The 16,190-nt window shown below is 37.8% G+C and overlaps 1 protein-coding gene across 3 annotated transcripts in view; it reads left to right on the plus strand.

Moving 5' to 3' along the window:
• GKAP1 (G kinase anchoring protein 1) overlaps positions 1-16,190 on the plus strand; it is a 59,494-nt gene that overhangs the window by 11,108 nt on the left and 32,196 nt on the right. For all 3 annotated transcript variants that reach the window (XM_036739364.1, XM_036739366.1, XM_036739365.1), the window contains exons 3-4: positions 1,703-1,962; positions 4,549-4,692. In XM_036739364.1, coding sequence (XP_036595259.1) covers positions 1,747-1,962; positions 4,549-4,692 — 360 coding nt within the window. In that variant the 5' untranslated portion in view covers positions 1,703-1,746. The remainder of the gene's footprint in view (positions 1-1,702; positions 1,963-4,548; positions 4,693-16,190) is intronic.

The following is a 16,190-nucleotide window of genomic DNA, read 5'->3' on the forward strand; positions in this document are numbered from 1 at the left end:
TTGTTCCTCACATAGGACATTCCATTGCCATGGCTTTGTATGTCTCCTCCTTCTCCTGTCTCTTATAATTCTTTTTTTCTTTCAAAATTCAACTCAAATACCACTTTTTATAGGACCCTTTCTTGATCCTCCCAGCTGCTAGTTAGTGTCTTCTCAACAAATTGCTTTGTACTGATTTGTTTTAACGTATTGTATATATTCTTGTGCTTATGGTGTGTATGTTTTTCATTTCCTTCATCCACTCCTAATACAGCCTGAACTTGAACATTTGCACCATCCTGTTGCTGTCTTCTGAGTGTCCATCATTGTCCTTAAACCATGGTGTGGAGCGGGGAGCGGGGGGAGCAAAATGCATAGAGGCCTGGACTCTTGGAGTTGAGAAGACTGCAATTCAAATCCTGCCTAGACATTTAATAGCAGTGTGACCCTGAACAAGTCACTGAACCTTTTTTGTCTCCGGTAAAATAGGGGCCGTGGTATCTTCTCTGCCATGGCTGTTTTTGAGGATCAAGTGAGATAACATATGAAAAGCACTTTATTAACCTTTAAGTTCCATGTAAATTTCAGCTATTATTATTAAGCTGTACTTTTATTAAAAGGATTTGTTCTATCCAGAAAAAGAAAAAGGGAGTCTGAATGCATATCCAAGCAGACTTTTCTTTTTTTGTTTTGTTTTATGTTACTCTTTCTCCTGGTTCCTCCCATTCGTTCTAATTCTTCTATACAACATGACTAATGTGAAAATATGATTAATAGGAATGTATATGTAGAACCTATATCAGATTGTATGCCGTTTTGGAGAGGAGGAGGGGAGGGAGAGGGAGAAAATTTAAAACTCATGGAAGTGAATGTTGAAAACTAAAAATAAATAAATTGTTAAATTTTAGAAAAGAATTTGTTCTGTAAAATTTGGATTCAGCGAAAAGGCCACACTTAAACTAGAAGGCCACATGTGGCCTCAAGGCTGCAGGTTCCCCAGCCCTGCAGTCTACCCAAACTCTCTCCCTCCCCCCCACACACAGTATATGCACTTATACACAAACATATCCTCACAAATGTGCATGTGTGTTTGTTCGGTGATGAAGTTTTGTCATCCATCTTCCTGACTACAGTATTGTAAAGATGAGTGACTATAAAATTATTTCAAATTTGCACCTCTTTCTAAAAATGGATTATGCTTTAACGTGTTGTATAAGTGTTTATAAGAAAGCAGATCCATCTTATTTTCTAGGAATTTGGGGAGAACATATTTAGAAAAATATATTTACTTCAACTCAAGAAATAATTTAAGTACCTACTTAAGTAATACCTTGGTAGTTACCCTTCCATAGCCTAATTATTATGGCACACGTTATGCTTTTTGTTTTTATTTTGTGTTGCTGTTTCAGTTGTTTTGGTTTTGGGTGTTTTTTTTGGAGGGGGGAAGGCAGGGCAGTTGGGGTTAAGTGACTTGCCCAAGGTCACACAACCAGTAAGTGTGTCAAGTGTCTGAGGTTGGATTTGAACTCAGGTCTTCCTGACTCCATGGCTAGTGCTCTACTCGCTGTGCCACCAAGCTGCCCCAGTAATTTCTTAAGAATGTGTAATTTATGAACAGGTCTCTGTGTATTTTAACACTGGTTAACTAAACTTATGGTAAAGAAAAACAGCCTTCTTGGAAAGCATGTTACATTGATTCCTTTTATTTATCTTTCATTTTCAGGAATTATTCTCTGATAGACTTTTCTTAAGAGAGGCATCTTTACAATGGCTTCAGCTGTAATCAGTTCTGTTCCCACTACTGCATCTCGTTTCGCTCTCTTGCAAGTAGATAGTGGCAGTGGTTCTGATTCTGAGCCTGGGAAGGGCAGAGGTCGGAATCCTGGAAAGTCCCAAACTTTGGGGAGCAAACCAACCACGAATGAAAAGAAGAAAGAAAAAAGAAGAAAGAAGAAGGAACAGCAGCAGAGTGAAGCAAATGAGGTAGCATGAAAGTTAACTGGTTTAAGGGGTTTTTTGTATTTGTCTGAAGTCCCATGTCCACACACTTCTTTTCCTTATTAGGGAGGACTTGGCAGTTTTTCCAAAAGTTTTCAGTATTAATTGCATAATAAGCATTTTAAAGTAGATTCTTCACTTGGGAAAAATATAGAAAAGTAGCCTGCCATATAGATGGGCAAAAGCATGCCTTAACTGCTGAAGATCTGGGTTAGAGTTCAGCCTTTGGACATACTGGCTTTGCAACCCTGGGCACATTACTTACTTTTCAGGTTCACAGGCAAGTTTCTAAGACTTTAAAGTTTGAGAATAGTTGCCAGTCTGTGTTAGAGGGAACTTTCACACTGGAGGTTATCTATACTCCCAGTGACAGGTCTGGACCACCTACCCTTCTTCTCTCCCAAAAATAATAATGGAGGCAGTTGAAAACAAAGAAACATTTGACACATGTTGAAGACCCTTAAAGAAGTTTTGTTTTGTTTTAGAAAAACTAATCAAATCACTGTTTCTTCTTGTATTTTTGCATTTACTCAACTTATTGAGTCTTTAAGAGTGATCTTTCTACCTTAGCCACTTTTTTTTTTTACTGTGTCTGTTTAAAATGTTTTTCCCTCAGATTATTTAAAGGAGAAACCTTTCTAACAGTTCCTGGCCCTCATTTAGAACTTTTGGACGCCCCTGTACTGTTGTGCTGCACAGTTATTACTGCTGAAGTTGGGAATGTGAAGAAGTAGGGTTAGATATCTGGAGTGCTATGGCAGTCATTTTTAGTTTACAGATGAAGAGAATGAGATGTTAGAATGAGAGAAATGTTAGATGACTTATGCAGGGTCAAAATAAGTCACTGGGAAAGCCAGGACTTTTATGTCTTCTGATACTAAAATAGTACTTACAAAAATTGTTCTACATATCAAATAAGATGATGAAAGAGATTCTACTACAACACAGCTTCCTCAAACGTCATTTAAATTGGAATATTTTCATGGTATCTCAAACAAACTGGCAGGAAGAACAGGTTGAAAACAGGGCCACCAGCAGGGAGGATTACTTGTAGAGTTTATGCCTAAATTAAGGTCCTAAGTGTGGCTGTAGCATGGACTAGGGCACTCAGTTTCAAGGGCTTTATATTCTCTTCTAAATCAGACCGAAAAGGAGAATGAAAGTGTCGGCTGTAGTGTCTGAGTCTAAGGAACTTCTTCCATTCTTTCCATTCCTGTAGTCACACTTATTCTGGATCCAAATTTTGTATAGTTTGTGCATAATAACCTCCTTGCCTGTTGTCTCTTTTCTCAGTCCGTTCTCCCTGCCAGTCCTGTATATCATGAAAATAATGCAATTAAAATATCTGAGGTAGTTGCATTGTAGAGGAAGGATATATATTTATTGTCTTCTTGGATCTTCACCAGTATCTCGCATTGGTGAGGCAGATTGACAGGTATTTAGAGCACTAGAAGACTTGGGTTTGAGTCCTGGCTTTGCCATTGATAAATAGTTTGACCTTGACTTAACACCTCAAAGCTTGAGTTTCTTCATCTGTGAATTGGAAATAATACTTGCCTTATATACCTTAACTGGGTAATCTGGGTAAAGCATTTGGTAAGTTAGGAAATACTGTATTAAATATTATCAATATAGTAATGGTGTTTGGATTATCTGGAGAACCCTGCTGTGGCTCCCATCCTAGTTGCCTTAAAAGTCAAATGAAAATTTATGATTCTGGGTTTTTTTTAACCTCACGGCTTTCCTCTCTTTCTCTTACCTACTTTACTTTGATTTTTAAGGGGAAATACTGTGTAATTTTATATTGACTTCAAGAATTGGTTCCTCCATTCACCATATCCAGGATGTCAGTAGTCATTTTACCCAGGATTGACCAGGTTATTAAACAAATTTTTTGTTAACCATTTAAAAGTAACTCTTTTTATATGTTGTAGTTCTGTCTTAAAAATCATGCTGATTTTTGTGTTCTCCAGTCTTGACAACTTTGTTTTTAGGATAAAATGAATTAGAGAATTGATAAAGTAGTTATTACAGCAGAGTGATTATTTTAATTTTCATCATCAACCCGTGAATATTAGCAAATTAGGACCTAAATACAGTATTTCATTATTATATTTTCTTTTTTCTCATTTGTAAAAATTAGATTAGAATTGATTTCCAAAGTCCCTCCTAGCTATAAATCCTGTGTTCATAGTATAGTGCCTTAGTTTACAGTATACTTTGAATTATGTTGTAAGACTTTCATAACAAACCTGTGAATTAAATAGTGAAGATATTCTCTCTTTTACAGATGAGGAAATTGGGGGTGCACACATAGAGATAAGTAACTTGCCTTATTGGTATAGAAACTGGAACTCAAGTCTTCTGATGTTAAATCCAGTACTCTCACCACTGTATCTCACTGCCTTTCAAAGTAACGTTATAGTGCCCGCAAAGATTTCAGCAAACACGAGTTATTTACTTGGTTTTAATAAGTGGTTGACTAATCAGGATAATTTTAACTTGTAGGCACCAGTAACCTGGGGTTCATTAGCTGATAGCAATATACATGCTTTGTCGTTGTCCTTTCAGCTGAGGAATATTGCTTTTAAGAAGATTCCCCAGAAATCCTCCCAGGTAGTTTGTAGCTCTCCACAGGAGCTTTCATTGCCAAACCCAGTACAGAAAGACTTACAAGAAGAGAATTGGCAAGAGTGGAGACAGAGAGATGAACAGGTACAGTTTACCAGATCATTGTTTTTTTCTTCATCCTTTGGTGGGATTATTAATGTGAATTTGTGAATTTCATGTTAACATGGAAATGAATTAATAGCAATAACATCTTCATCTTTGCTACCACTTGGTCAACGAATAATTGTAATTATGCTTATTGTCGTGGAATGAAGTTTTCCACAGCTTTGTACAGTTCTTTAAGTTGTGCTACTTTTTATACCAAAATTCCAACACAGCTGCCACCATGAAGTATTATTCTCTGTTTCTATATTAGATGAGTCTAATCTCTCTTTTACATGACAGGACTTTAAGTGTTTGAGGGAACTTATAATGAACTCTTTCTCCTTCCCCCTCCCAATTTTCTCTTTTCCGAGTTACACATCTCAATTTCTTACGTGACATGGCTATGTTCTTATTTGTGTTTTATCTTCCCCTTTAGATTGTAAGCCCATTGTGAATAAGTGTCAAAGAAGAGCTTAGAGTGACGTGAGCGATTTGATGGGGCAGGGATGATTTATCCGTAGAAGATTAAGAGAAGGCATTTCATGGAGGAAATGTTACCTGAACTTGGCTTTCATTATGAAGAAGTATTGAGCAGATGAATTTAGGCCTGTGGGAAAGTGCTTCTAAAGGCACTGAGAAAAGGAAGGAAGAGATCTGGGCGTGGAAAGCCGTTTCATTTTGCTAGAATGTAGTGTGCATGAGAGAACTCGGATGAAAAAAGAATGGAAAGATAGGAAGAAGCCACACACTGGAAGGGCTTGAATGCCAGACTGAGGAGTGTCTGTTTTAAATACTAATGGGAATCCATCAAAAGTTGTTAATGTTTTTATTAGAACAGTTATATGATAAGATGACTTGCAGTACTAGATTGATTGTAGAAAGGAAAGACTAAATGTTGTTACAATGTAGATGGTGATTGTCAAAATGCCCCTGTGGTTCTGTGTTGCAAAGTATACGAGACTCTCCACATAGAAGGTAGAAGAAGTAAACCATTTATTCAGACACCAGAGAACCAGATCCCATAACCAAATGCTCACCTCCCACAGAAGAGGAGAGCTTTAGTGAGCATCTCTAATTTGGGGAGTAAGAGGATCTAGGAAAAGACAGGAATGTTCAAACAGTATACCAGGTTTAAGTTTACTCTTTTTTTCCTTTTTAGAAAAGGATCAATATTTTCCATCTTCAGGGGCATTCTCTAGTATATGCAAAATAATTGCCCTCTAATATGCTTCTCCCTCAAGTGGATGTCTTTGTAGACGTGCATTTTTTTGGTATATCGTGCCTACTCCACTCCCTCCCTGTCAGATTATGTCTATTGAAAGTATGATCTTTCATTGCTGAATTCTAATCATAACTCCTATGTCATGAAGTCTGTAGTAAGGCCATAAGGTTTCATTAAAAATTGAAGTTCATTTTATTTATTAGCCATACTCTGTGTTGGTATATGCATACCAGCAGTTGATGACTCAAATTTCTGAGCATCAAAAATTCTTGTGAATTTGATTTGAAGTCAGCAGTTACATCAGTTTAGGAGGAAGATAGAGAGCAAATCCAGGCACGTAGTCTCTCAGTGCTCTGTGAATCAAGTACTGAGTCTACCAAGTAAGTAGCAGTGTACGTTAAAAACAAAGCGTAGTGCCACAAATTAAACACAATACACTAACTACCTAGTCGAAAACAGGTGCTCTTATTTACATATGTTAAGTCACATTATGAGTCAACTGTTTCAAATAACTGCAGTCCTTCAGCACTGTAGGGCAACATTGAAGGGTGTAGGAATTAAATGTGTTTAAAATTATCTGATGTCATTAAAATACTATTGCAAAAGAAGTTCCCTATAGAAGTAATTACTTGAAACATTTCAGAATTTATATATTCCTGTGAGTGGTGTTCCTCAGATTTGTTTTGTGAAGATATGTGCTGTTCTAATTGTTCAGTGGTTGTTTAGGAGATGATACTCTTTTTGATGAGTCTTCATTCAGCTTGGTGTACAGGGTGTAAGCCTTGGAGTCATCTGTGAGGGATTTAGTGTTTAGTTTGGATATGCCTACTGGCACTTTGCTTTTAAGACACAGGAACCTCAAGATGGCTGGTGGGCTGGGTTTCAAAAGAATGAATTCTTACCAGAGGAGTTGGGCCCTTTGCCCTCTTCTATTTGTTGCTTAGACTTGCCTTGCCCAGAAGACTTACCAGCACAAAGCAGAGTCCATTTGTATTAGGGTAGGAGTATTGCTGAAGGTAATCTCTGCCTATGTCGAGTTTCCTCCCTAACATGAGCAGTTTGATAGCCACTACTTGCAGAAACACAGGGTTGAGGTAGACATACTTGCCTATAGCCTGAGATAGTAGTTATGGGTAGTCCACTGGCAGTGTTTGTGAATCCCAACTCCTGTGGAGGACAGAGCAATTTCAAATTCTCTAGGCAGCATTATCCTATAATCTAGCTTTTTTAAACAGAGAAGGGAGATTTCCACGGTAGCTGGGAAGTTTTGGGGGGAGTAGTCTCATGAAAACATGACTTACCAAGTTCAAGAACTTGAACTTTCTAGAAACATGGGGTTTTGGTCTGAGGTCCATAAACATTTATTTTGTATTTTCCAATAGTTATTAAGCACCTACGATGTGCCATGCACAGTGCTAAGTACTTGGGCATACAATTAATAAAAAGACATCCCTGCCCTCAAATGACTTACAATCTAAAGATTTTGATACCTGTATTTTATATAATTGATTTCCTTTTCAATGCTATGTGTTTTATTCATTTAAAAATATTATTCGGTGAAGTATAGGCTTTATCAGACTCCTAAAGGGGTCCATGACACAAAAAAGATTAAGAACCCCTATTCTCAAGAGAAGGGGGTTTTCTCATGCAGTATACTTTATGGAGAATGAAAGGGATCATCCACATACAGTTCTGTTCAACGTTCTACTTGGATAACAAAGCTAGTGAGTTATTCAGATAGCAGAGTTCCTATGGGAAGGAGATTACTTGTTCAGCAGCCCCAAAGTATATTTACCTTCTGGGGAAGTCAACAATAGGATGCTACTAGTGTTGGTTGTGAATTCCATGGATGGAAAAAAGGGACCAGGATGTCATAGTGTTGTTTCTTAGCAGCCCAATGTGAGTTCGCTTCTTGGAGAAGTCGATGAGCTATTTGAGTGCTGTGTGTTTTTGTGTGTTTGTGGGCATTTGTGTCATAAACATCTTATAGGATGAAATAAAGGTTAGCCTGTGCCCAATATACATTTGGTACTTTGAAGGGGAGTTGAAGGCCCCTTTTACCCATATTTGGGGAAAATTTAGACACACATCGTGAATATACTAAATTTTTCTAGAGAAACTGCAGGTGGGAGCTTTGACCCAAAAAGATATTTTTGAATTAAATTTACTTTTTTCATTTAGCAAGCTTTTATTTTCTCTTCCTTTCAGTCTTCCCCCAGAAAGAAAAGAAAAAACAGTACCCTTATGTCAAATATCCATAGTCAAGCAAAACAGATTCCCTGCATATTAAATCCATCATCTCTGTCAGAAGGAGGGTAACCTTCTTCATCCTTTGGTACTGTAGAATCATGCTCATTCGTTGTATCCGTCAGAGTTCTTAAGTCTTGTTAACTTGCAATATTGTTTTATGAATTGTTAGTTTTGTTCTTCCCGTTTTCCTTTGCATGAGTTCATTCAGGTCTTTCCAGGTTTCTCTGAAACAATCCCTTTTCATCATTTCTTATGGTATAGTATTCCATTACATTCATCTACCATAATTTGCCCAGCTATTCCTCACTTGATTAATATACCTTTACCTGAAAGATGATTTACTTCGCATTTATCTTTTAGTGATTGAGAGCATTTTTCACGAGGCTACTGATAGCTTGGATTTTTTTTCCTTTGAGAACTACATGTTTATAGCTTTTGTGTCACGCTTAGTTGATTTTCAGTCATATCCAACTTTTTGTGACCCCATTTGGGGTTTTCTTGGCAAAGATAGTGGAGCAGTTTGTCATTTCCTTCTGCAGCTCCTTTTACAAATGAGGTGCCAAGACAAACAAGGTTGAGTGACTTGTCCAGGGTCACACAGCTAGGTAGTGTCTGCAACTAGATAGGAACTCAAGAAAACTCATCTTCCTGACCAAAGACCTAGTACTCTTTCCACCGAGCCACCTAGCTGCATCTTTTATCTTTTGACCGTTTACCAATTGGGGAGTTGCTCTTTTTCTTATTAATTTGTATCAGTTTCTTTTATCTTGGAAATAAATTTTTATTAGAGAAGCTTCCTGCAAAGATTTTTTGTGCCCTAACCATTTGACTACGTTTAGCCAAAGAGATAACATGACCTTTTTTATTGGGGGGAGGGGAGAGGGTGCAGCATGCCGTGTTCAGCATCCAACTTAATTTGCGTGAACCAGGGCCTTTGGGGCCAGGGAACGTCCTGGGTCCCAGGCCACATAATGATACTACTATTGGTTTAATTTTTTTTTTTCAATGTCCTCCTTTGGAATTATGTTCATGAGGTTTACCAGCTAGACTAAAACAATTAGACTTCTTAAATTTTAGTCATTTTATCAAAAAATTGTTACATACTGTATTCACCAATTGCATACTTCAGTCTAATTGCTTTTTATAAAAATAAAAACATTCTCAAAGAATGAAGTTTCACTTCATTAAGGATCTATTAAAGAAAGCTGTAACCTCTCAAATGCTGTTCAGTTCTCTTCTTCCCTCTGCCCTCTCCATTTCCCAAAATGTCTTGAATAAATCATATTTGTGAATGGATCAGTACTCGTTTGGAAATATAAATTTTGGTATATATATTTGGGGGGAAAACAGTTATGGTACCTTATATTTACAATTAAAGCTTCCCAGTTTGTAATGATTATGACCATTATAAGGAACAGAATAAGAGTTGAATATTTTAGATTCTCCTTATTGTTATCCATTTTAGCATTACCCTATCTACCCCCAAGCAGCAGTCCTATCCCTTCTTTGTTCCTTTTCTTTTCCCCAACCCAGCTATATAAAACCTCTTTGTTGTCCTTACCATTCATTGCTGGACTCAGCTCATTCTGAGCGTTAGCACTCCTGACACTATTCTTACAGGATCTTGCTACTCATTTATATTCATCCTAAATTAGTTGCATTTCTATACATGTCTCTTTCAAATATGAGTTTGTCAGGGGGTTTTCTGTGGACCCATTTTTCTTCATTGTTCTTGTGTGTTCAGAATTTCATTCTTGAGAGGTTTCCTTTTCTATTGAGCCAGCTTCCCTTGTGATAAATTAATTAATTAGCCCATGGGAGCCCTCCCTCCAGACCCTCCAGAATTGATTCCCTTAAAATCAAGAATTCACATCACATTATGCCTGGTTTTCCTCTCTCTCGTTTCTTTTTAAATAGTAGGTTCCATGATAGAGTAGGCATTTACTTCAGAGGTTCCTGTCACTGCCAACTTAAGCAACAAGTGCCACTTTATTGTTCAGAATTACCCCTTATTTTGCAGCCTTTTGAGGGATGACATCACAGTTAAGACAGTTCACAAATATATCACCTGCTGTCTTGTTTTTGGCAGAAAATAAAGAGTACCAGTCAGTGTCTGTATAGTTGAAGCGTGTCGTCTTTCTACGTCGGCTTTCCATGCCAGATTTGTCATTTGTCTCCTAAATTCCTCATCTGATTCTTCCTTTCCAGGTGATCTCTAGCGTAGCGCTTCTTTGTGTTTTTCTGTTGATTGTCTCCCACATGCTGTGTTCAGGTTCCTAACTTTCCTCATGAGCATATGTTGTTAATATGCAAGGCTGTTCCACTGTTCTTTTGTCTGTTTTGTCCCTTTTGAGTATAAGGTATACTTTTAGTAGCCAAATTCCAGTTTGGAGTCCCATCCTTTGTTGTCTGTGATATTTATCAAGTCAATTTTTCTCTGGCCATTAGTTTACCCTGTTGATAGCCCATACTTTGAGCATTCATACATAGACACGTGAAGCCATGGATTTTATTGTTGGTACTGTTCTTGGCTTTTGTCTCCCATTAGTTACTTGGCCTGTCTTCTGTTCTTCTTGTATTGTATCTACTACTCCATTGTATGAAGCTTCTGAGATCTATGCAGTTTTCTCCTTTTTCTTTCAGTTGATTATAAACTAGACATGTATGGTTTTTAGATGTCAGGTTCACTCCATCTCTAGACAAGTCCATCATTCTTGTATTTTAATCCATGATCCAAGAATATAAATTCAGTTTTCATACGCCATCATTTTAACTGCCTTTTCATTTCCCAAATGTTTTTATTAAATCTCCTATTTTTAACCACTATTAGTAGTGAAAATACCTTTGTTCTAAGGTCTTTGTTTTTGTTGCCTGGGACGTTAAAATCATTAGCTGGGTTTCCTTGGTTCTTTCTGGTGACATCACATGCCCTTCCTGAATTACCAGAAGTGGGGAATGGTTTTCAGATCATAGACTCATGGATTTAGAGCTGTAAAGGACCTGAAAGTTTTTTAATCTCCCTCTCATTTTACAGATAAAGAAACTGAGATCCAGAGAGGTTGTGATTTGTCCAGGGGTCACAAAGGCAGTAAGTGGCAGAGATTAAAATTCATGTCTTCTAATTCCAAGTCCCATACCCTTTCCACTGTACCCTGAGGCATCTCAAGAGTTCTCAGGAAGTTCTTTGTAATATTCCCTATCTGAAGTAAAAAGCAGAAAGATAGCAGGCCCCTTTGTTTATATCTGGTTGACAGATAGCTACCTCAGTGTATCCCTTGCAGGGAGTTATCAACTGAACCACTTCTTCCTCTGACCATTATTAGACCACTCCTTCCCCATGTATATACACCATTATTCCAGGGATATAAGAAGAGCCTGATATTCGTGTGGCCAAGGCTACTTCTTTGTGAGCTCCTCAAAGCTAATGTGGATTCAAGGTATTATTTGGATCGGCATCTATTCAGAGCCACAGTTTACAACTTCCACTGATACTGCTCTTATGCCAAACCCGAGGATACATTAATTCAAAGCAAAATCTATTCAGTTACATAGAATAACAAGATAAAACAGAACATTCCTCTCCATCCCCAAAGGGACATATCTTCCCACAGAATCCTGTATTGGTGGGTGAGGGAAAACATGTAGTCAGGACAATTCATGCCTCTAAGTGTAAATCCTTATTAGAGTTCTTCCCTATCTCCAGAGCTGTCACTGCTAACATCATTTGCTGGTCTGCTTGGCCTAGCTGGGATAAAGCTACTGCCCCACAAAGAAGTGGTCACATCTAAGCCATAACCTCTGTGTTGTTCCTGTACTGTGAATTAGACCCACACCTATACTAAGGGATCCAGCTAGCTATTCATTCATTCATCCATCCATTTTTTTTATCTGTCTCAGTAGCCACTCTCCTAGTCTTGTTTTTTATTTTGGTTGAAGTAAGAAAATTGTTGTAAACTCCCAACAAGCCATGAAAATTACCTTAGAAGTTTATATAGCGTACTACAATCATGGGGTGAAGTGAAGCTGGTGTCTTTTGTCTTGCCTTCCTGCTTCTGCCAAAATCATTGCTTCCCCTACACTTCATCTATAGCTTTCAGAATCAGTGATCCATTTCCTCTTCTTTCCCTTCCTTTTCTATGGAACATTCTCCTATCCTGTAAATTTTGGATTAGATGAGAATTTCCTTCTGCCTCTTTACATCCCTTCCTTTTTTTAAAAAATTTATTTAATATATTAAGTTTTGAGCATTGATTTTCATGAGACTTTGAATTACGAATTTTCTCCCCATTTCTACCCTCCCACCCACTCCAAGATGGCATATATTCTGGTTGCGCCATTCCCCAGTCAGCCCTCCCTTCTCTCACCCCACTCCCCTCCCATCCTCTTTTCCCTTACTTTCTTGTAGGGCAAGATAAATTTCTACGCCCCATTGCCTGTGTACCTTATTTCCTAGTTGCATGCAAAAACTTTTTTTTTTTTTGAACATCTGTTTTTAAAACTTTGAGTTCCAAATTCTCTCCCTTCTTCCCTCCCCACACACCCTCCCTAAGAAGGCAAGCAATTCAGCATAGGCCACATGTGTATCATTATGTAAAACCCTTCCACAAAACTCATGTTGTGAAAGACTGACTATATTTTGCTCCTTCCTAACCTATCCCCCTTTATTGAATTTTCTCTCTTGACCCTGTCCCCTTTCGAAAGTGTTTGTTTCTGATTACATCCTCCCTCTATCTGCCTTCCCTTCTATCGTCCCCCCTTTTTTATCTTCCTTCTTCTTTCCTGTGGGGTAAGAAACCCAATTGAGTGTGTATGTTACTCCCTTCTCAGGTCAAACCCAATGACCGCAAGATTCACTCATTCCCCCTCACCTGCCCCCTCTTCCCTTCCTGCAGAACTGCTTTTTCTTGCCACTTTTAGGTGAGATAATTTACCCCATTCTATCTCTCCCTTTCTCCCTCTCTCAATATATTCCTCTCTCATCCCTTAATTTGATTTTTTTAGATATCATCCCTTCATATTCAATTTGCCGTGTGCTCTCTGTCTATACGTATACATATATATATATATACACACACATATATACATATATATATACATATATATACACACACACATACACATATGTGTATGTTGCCTTCAGCTACCCTAATACTGAGGTCTCATGAATCATACACATCCGTCTTTCCATGTAGAATGTAAACAAAACAGTTCAACTTTAGTAAGTCCCTTGTGATTTCTCTTTCTTGTTTACCCTCTTATGCTTCTCTTGATTCTTGTGTTTGAAAGTCAGATTTTCTATTCAGCTCTGGTCTTTTCACTGAGAAAGCTTGAAAGTCCTCTATTTTATTGAAAATCCATATTTTGCCTTGGAGCATGATACTCAGTTTTGCTGGGTAGGTGATTCTTGGTTTTAATCCTAGCTCCGTTGACCTCCAGAATATCATTCCAAGCCCTTTGATCCCTTAATGTAGAAGCTGCTAGATCTTGTGTTATTCTAATTGGGTTTCCACAATACTCAAATTGTTTCTTTCTGGCTGCTTGCAGTATTTTCTCCTTGATCTGGGAGCTCTGGGATTTAGCAACAATGTTCCTAGGAGTCTTCTTTTTGGGATCTTTTGTATCAGGAGGTGATTGGTGGACTCTTTCAATTTCTGTTTTACCCTCTGGCTCTAGAATGTCAGGGCAGTTCTCCTTGATAATTTCTTGAAAGATGATGTCTAGGCTCTTTTTTTGATCATGGCTTTCAGGTAGTCCAATAATTTTTAAATTACATCTCCTGCATCTATTTTCCAGGTCAGTGGTTTTTCCAGTGAAATATTTCACATTGTCTTCCATTTTTTTATTCCTTTGGTTCTGTTTTATATTATCTTGATTTCTCATCAAGTCACTAGCTTCCACTTGCTCCAATCTAATTTTTAAGGTAGTATTTTCTTCCGTGGTCTTTTGGATCTCCTTTTCCCTTTGGCTAATTCTGCCTTTCAAGGCATTCTTCTCCTCATTGGCTTTTTGGAGCTCTTTTGCCATTCGAGTTAGTCTGTTTTTAAGGTGTTATTTTCTTCAGTATTTTTTTGGGTCTCCTTTAGCAAGTCATTGACTTGTTTTTCCTGGTTTTCTGGCATCATTCTCATTTGTCTTCCCAATTTTTCCTCTACTTCTCTAACTTGCTTTTCCAACTCCTTTTTGAGCTCTTCCATGGCCTGAGACCAGTTCATGTTTTTCTTGGAAGCTTTTGATGTAGGCTCTTTGCCTTTGTTGACTTCTTCTGGCTGTATGTCTTGGTCTTCTTTGTCACCAAAGAAAGATTCCAAACTCTGAGACTGAGTCTGAGTCTGTTTTCGCTGCCTGTTCATGTTCCCAGCCAACTACTTGACCCTTGAGTTTTCTGCTTGTAGTGTAGAGAATACTTTGTTCCAAGCTTGAGGGGCTGCACTGTTGTTTTCAGAGCTATTTCTACACAGCAAGCTCTGCCACACCAGCGTTCCTCCTCCCCCAAGAACCGCCAACCTGGATTGCGACTCAGATCTTCAGCAGGCTCTGCACTCCTTCTGTGATCAGCCACTTAATTCCTCCCACCAGTTGGGCCTGGGCATTTCAGTGCTTCGTTCACATACTGGTTGAGTCTTAAAATGGCAACAAATGTGTCTGTGCGTGTATGTATTTTCTGTCAAACTATTTGTTACCTCTGCAAAGAAAAGAGCACAAGTACAAAAATCTGAAAAAACACTTTCAGATGTTATAGGAAAAAATAGCAGCTATAAACTAGGCATTAAATGAATTATGATATCCATAGTTGAGTAGTTGCTGCCACATAAGCATACATCTCTCTTCTGTGCCTTACTTGATAATTTATAGTCAGTGGATTGAATAAAATTTTATTTGTAGTTTCTATCAAGCAATCTTTAACATGTGCATGGGAGATTGATTGTTGAAAGACTTTAAAGATGCAGTTTGCTACAATGTGTCAAATCCTTTTTTTTTTTAATCAAGAAGCAACAGTCAGTGGGATTTTGTACCCTTTGTACATTTTGGGAATTATGTAGTTACCTGCTGTGGAAGATTAATTTGTAAATGCCTGTATTCCTCATATTTTTTTTCTTTTTTTGGAGGGCGGAAGGCAAGGCAATTAGGGTTAAGTCACTTGCCCAAGGTCACACAGCTAGTAAGCGTGTCAAGTGTGTGAGGCCGGATTTGAATTCAGGTCCTCCTGACTCCAGGGGTGGTGCTCTACTTATTGTGCCACCTAACTGCCCCTATTCCTCATATTTTCATCAAGGAAACCTTTAATACAGTTGTAGAATTGCCATAAAGTTTTTGTAGAGCTGAGAAAATAGTTATCTCTTCCTCTTTCAGATCCCTGAATACCCTCAAAATATATCCCCCTTTCTGCACATATTACCCCATATGTGTTTGGGTTATTCAACTGCTTTTCCCATCTTTGTTATTTTTAAGACAGTCAGTACTATTATTGTTATTTTCCAATGGGCACATTGAACAGAAGTGCTAAATGCTACGTGAAATAACAGGAGCATATTGGGCCTGCCATGCAGGACTCAATCTTGTTAAATTATCTTCCTTAAAACTTTGAGTACAGTGAAGAGTCACAGTATGAATTACTGCAATTAGGTTAACATTTGTGAAGGAATTGGCATCTTCAAAAGGTTTAAGAAAGTAGCTACTTAAATTCCCTTAGAAACCTTATTAGTATAGTCCTTTCTTGTCCCTGAATTGACATGCTAAAATGAACAGATTTTACAAATCCTTGAATAGAGGGAGCATCATCCTAAGCATACAGTTGTAAAAAAATAAATAGATCAAAATTATTGCCTAACAGATCTCCTCTTATAAAATAGAAAAATCCCTAAGGAATCTTCAAATTATATAAATACCATTATTCTGTCATATAATTTATGTAATGTAAGCAAAAGATTTATAAAAATAATGCCTCCCTCAAGAATTTCTCAAATTCCCAGTATTTCCTCATATCTAAATGCATGAGTGGAAGCAGTTTTAGTTTTATGTATCAGCA

Source organism: Trichosurus vulpecula, chromosome 9 (genome assembly GCF_011100635.1).
Source record: "Trichosurus vulpecula isolate mTriVul1 chromosome 9, mTriVul1.pri, whole genome shotgun sequence".
NCBI classification, from domain to species: Eukaryota; Metazoa; Chordata; class Mammalia; order Diprotodontia; family Phalangeridae; genus Trichosurus; species Trichosurus vulpecula.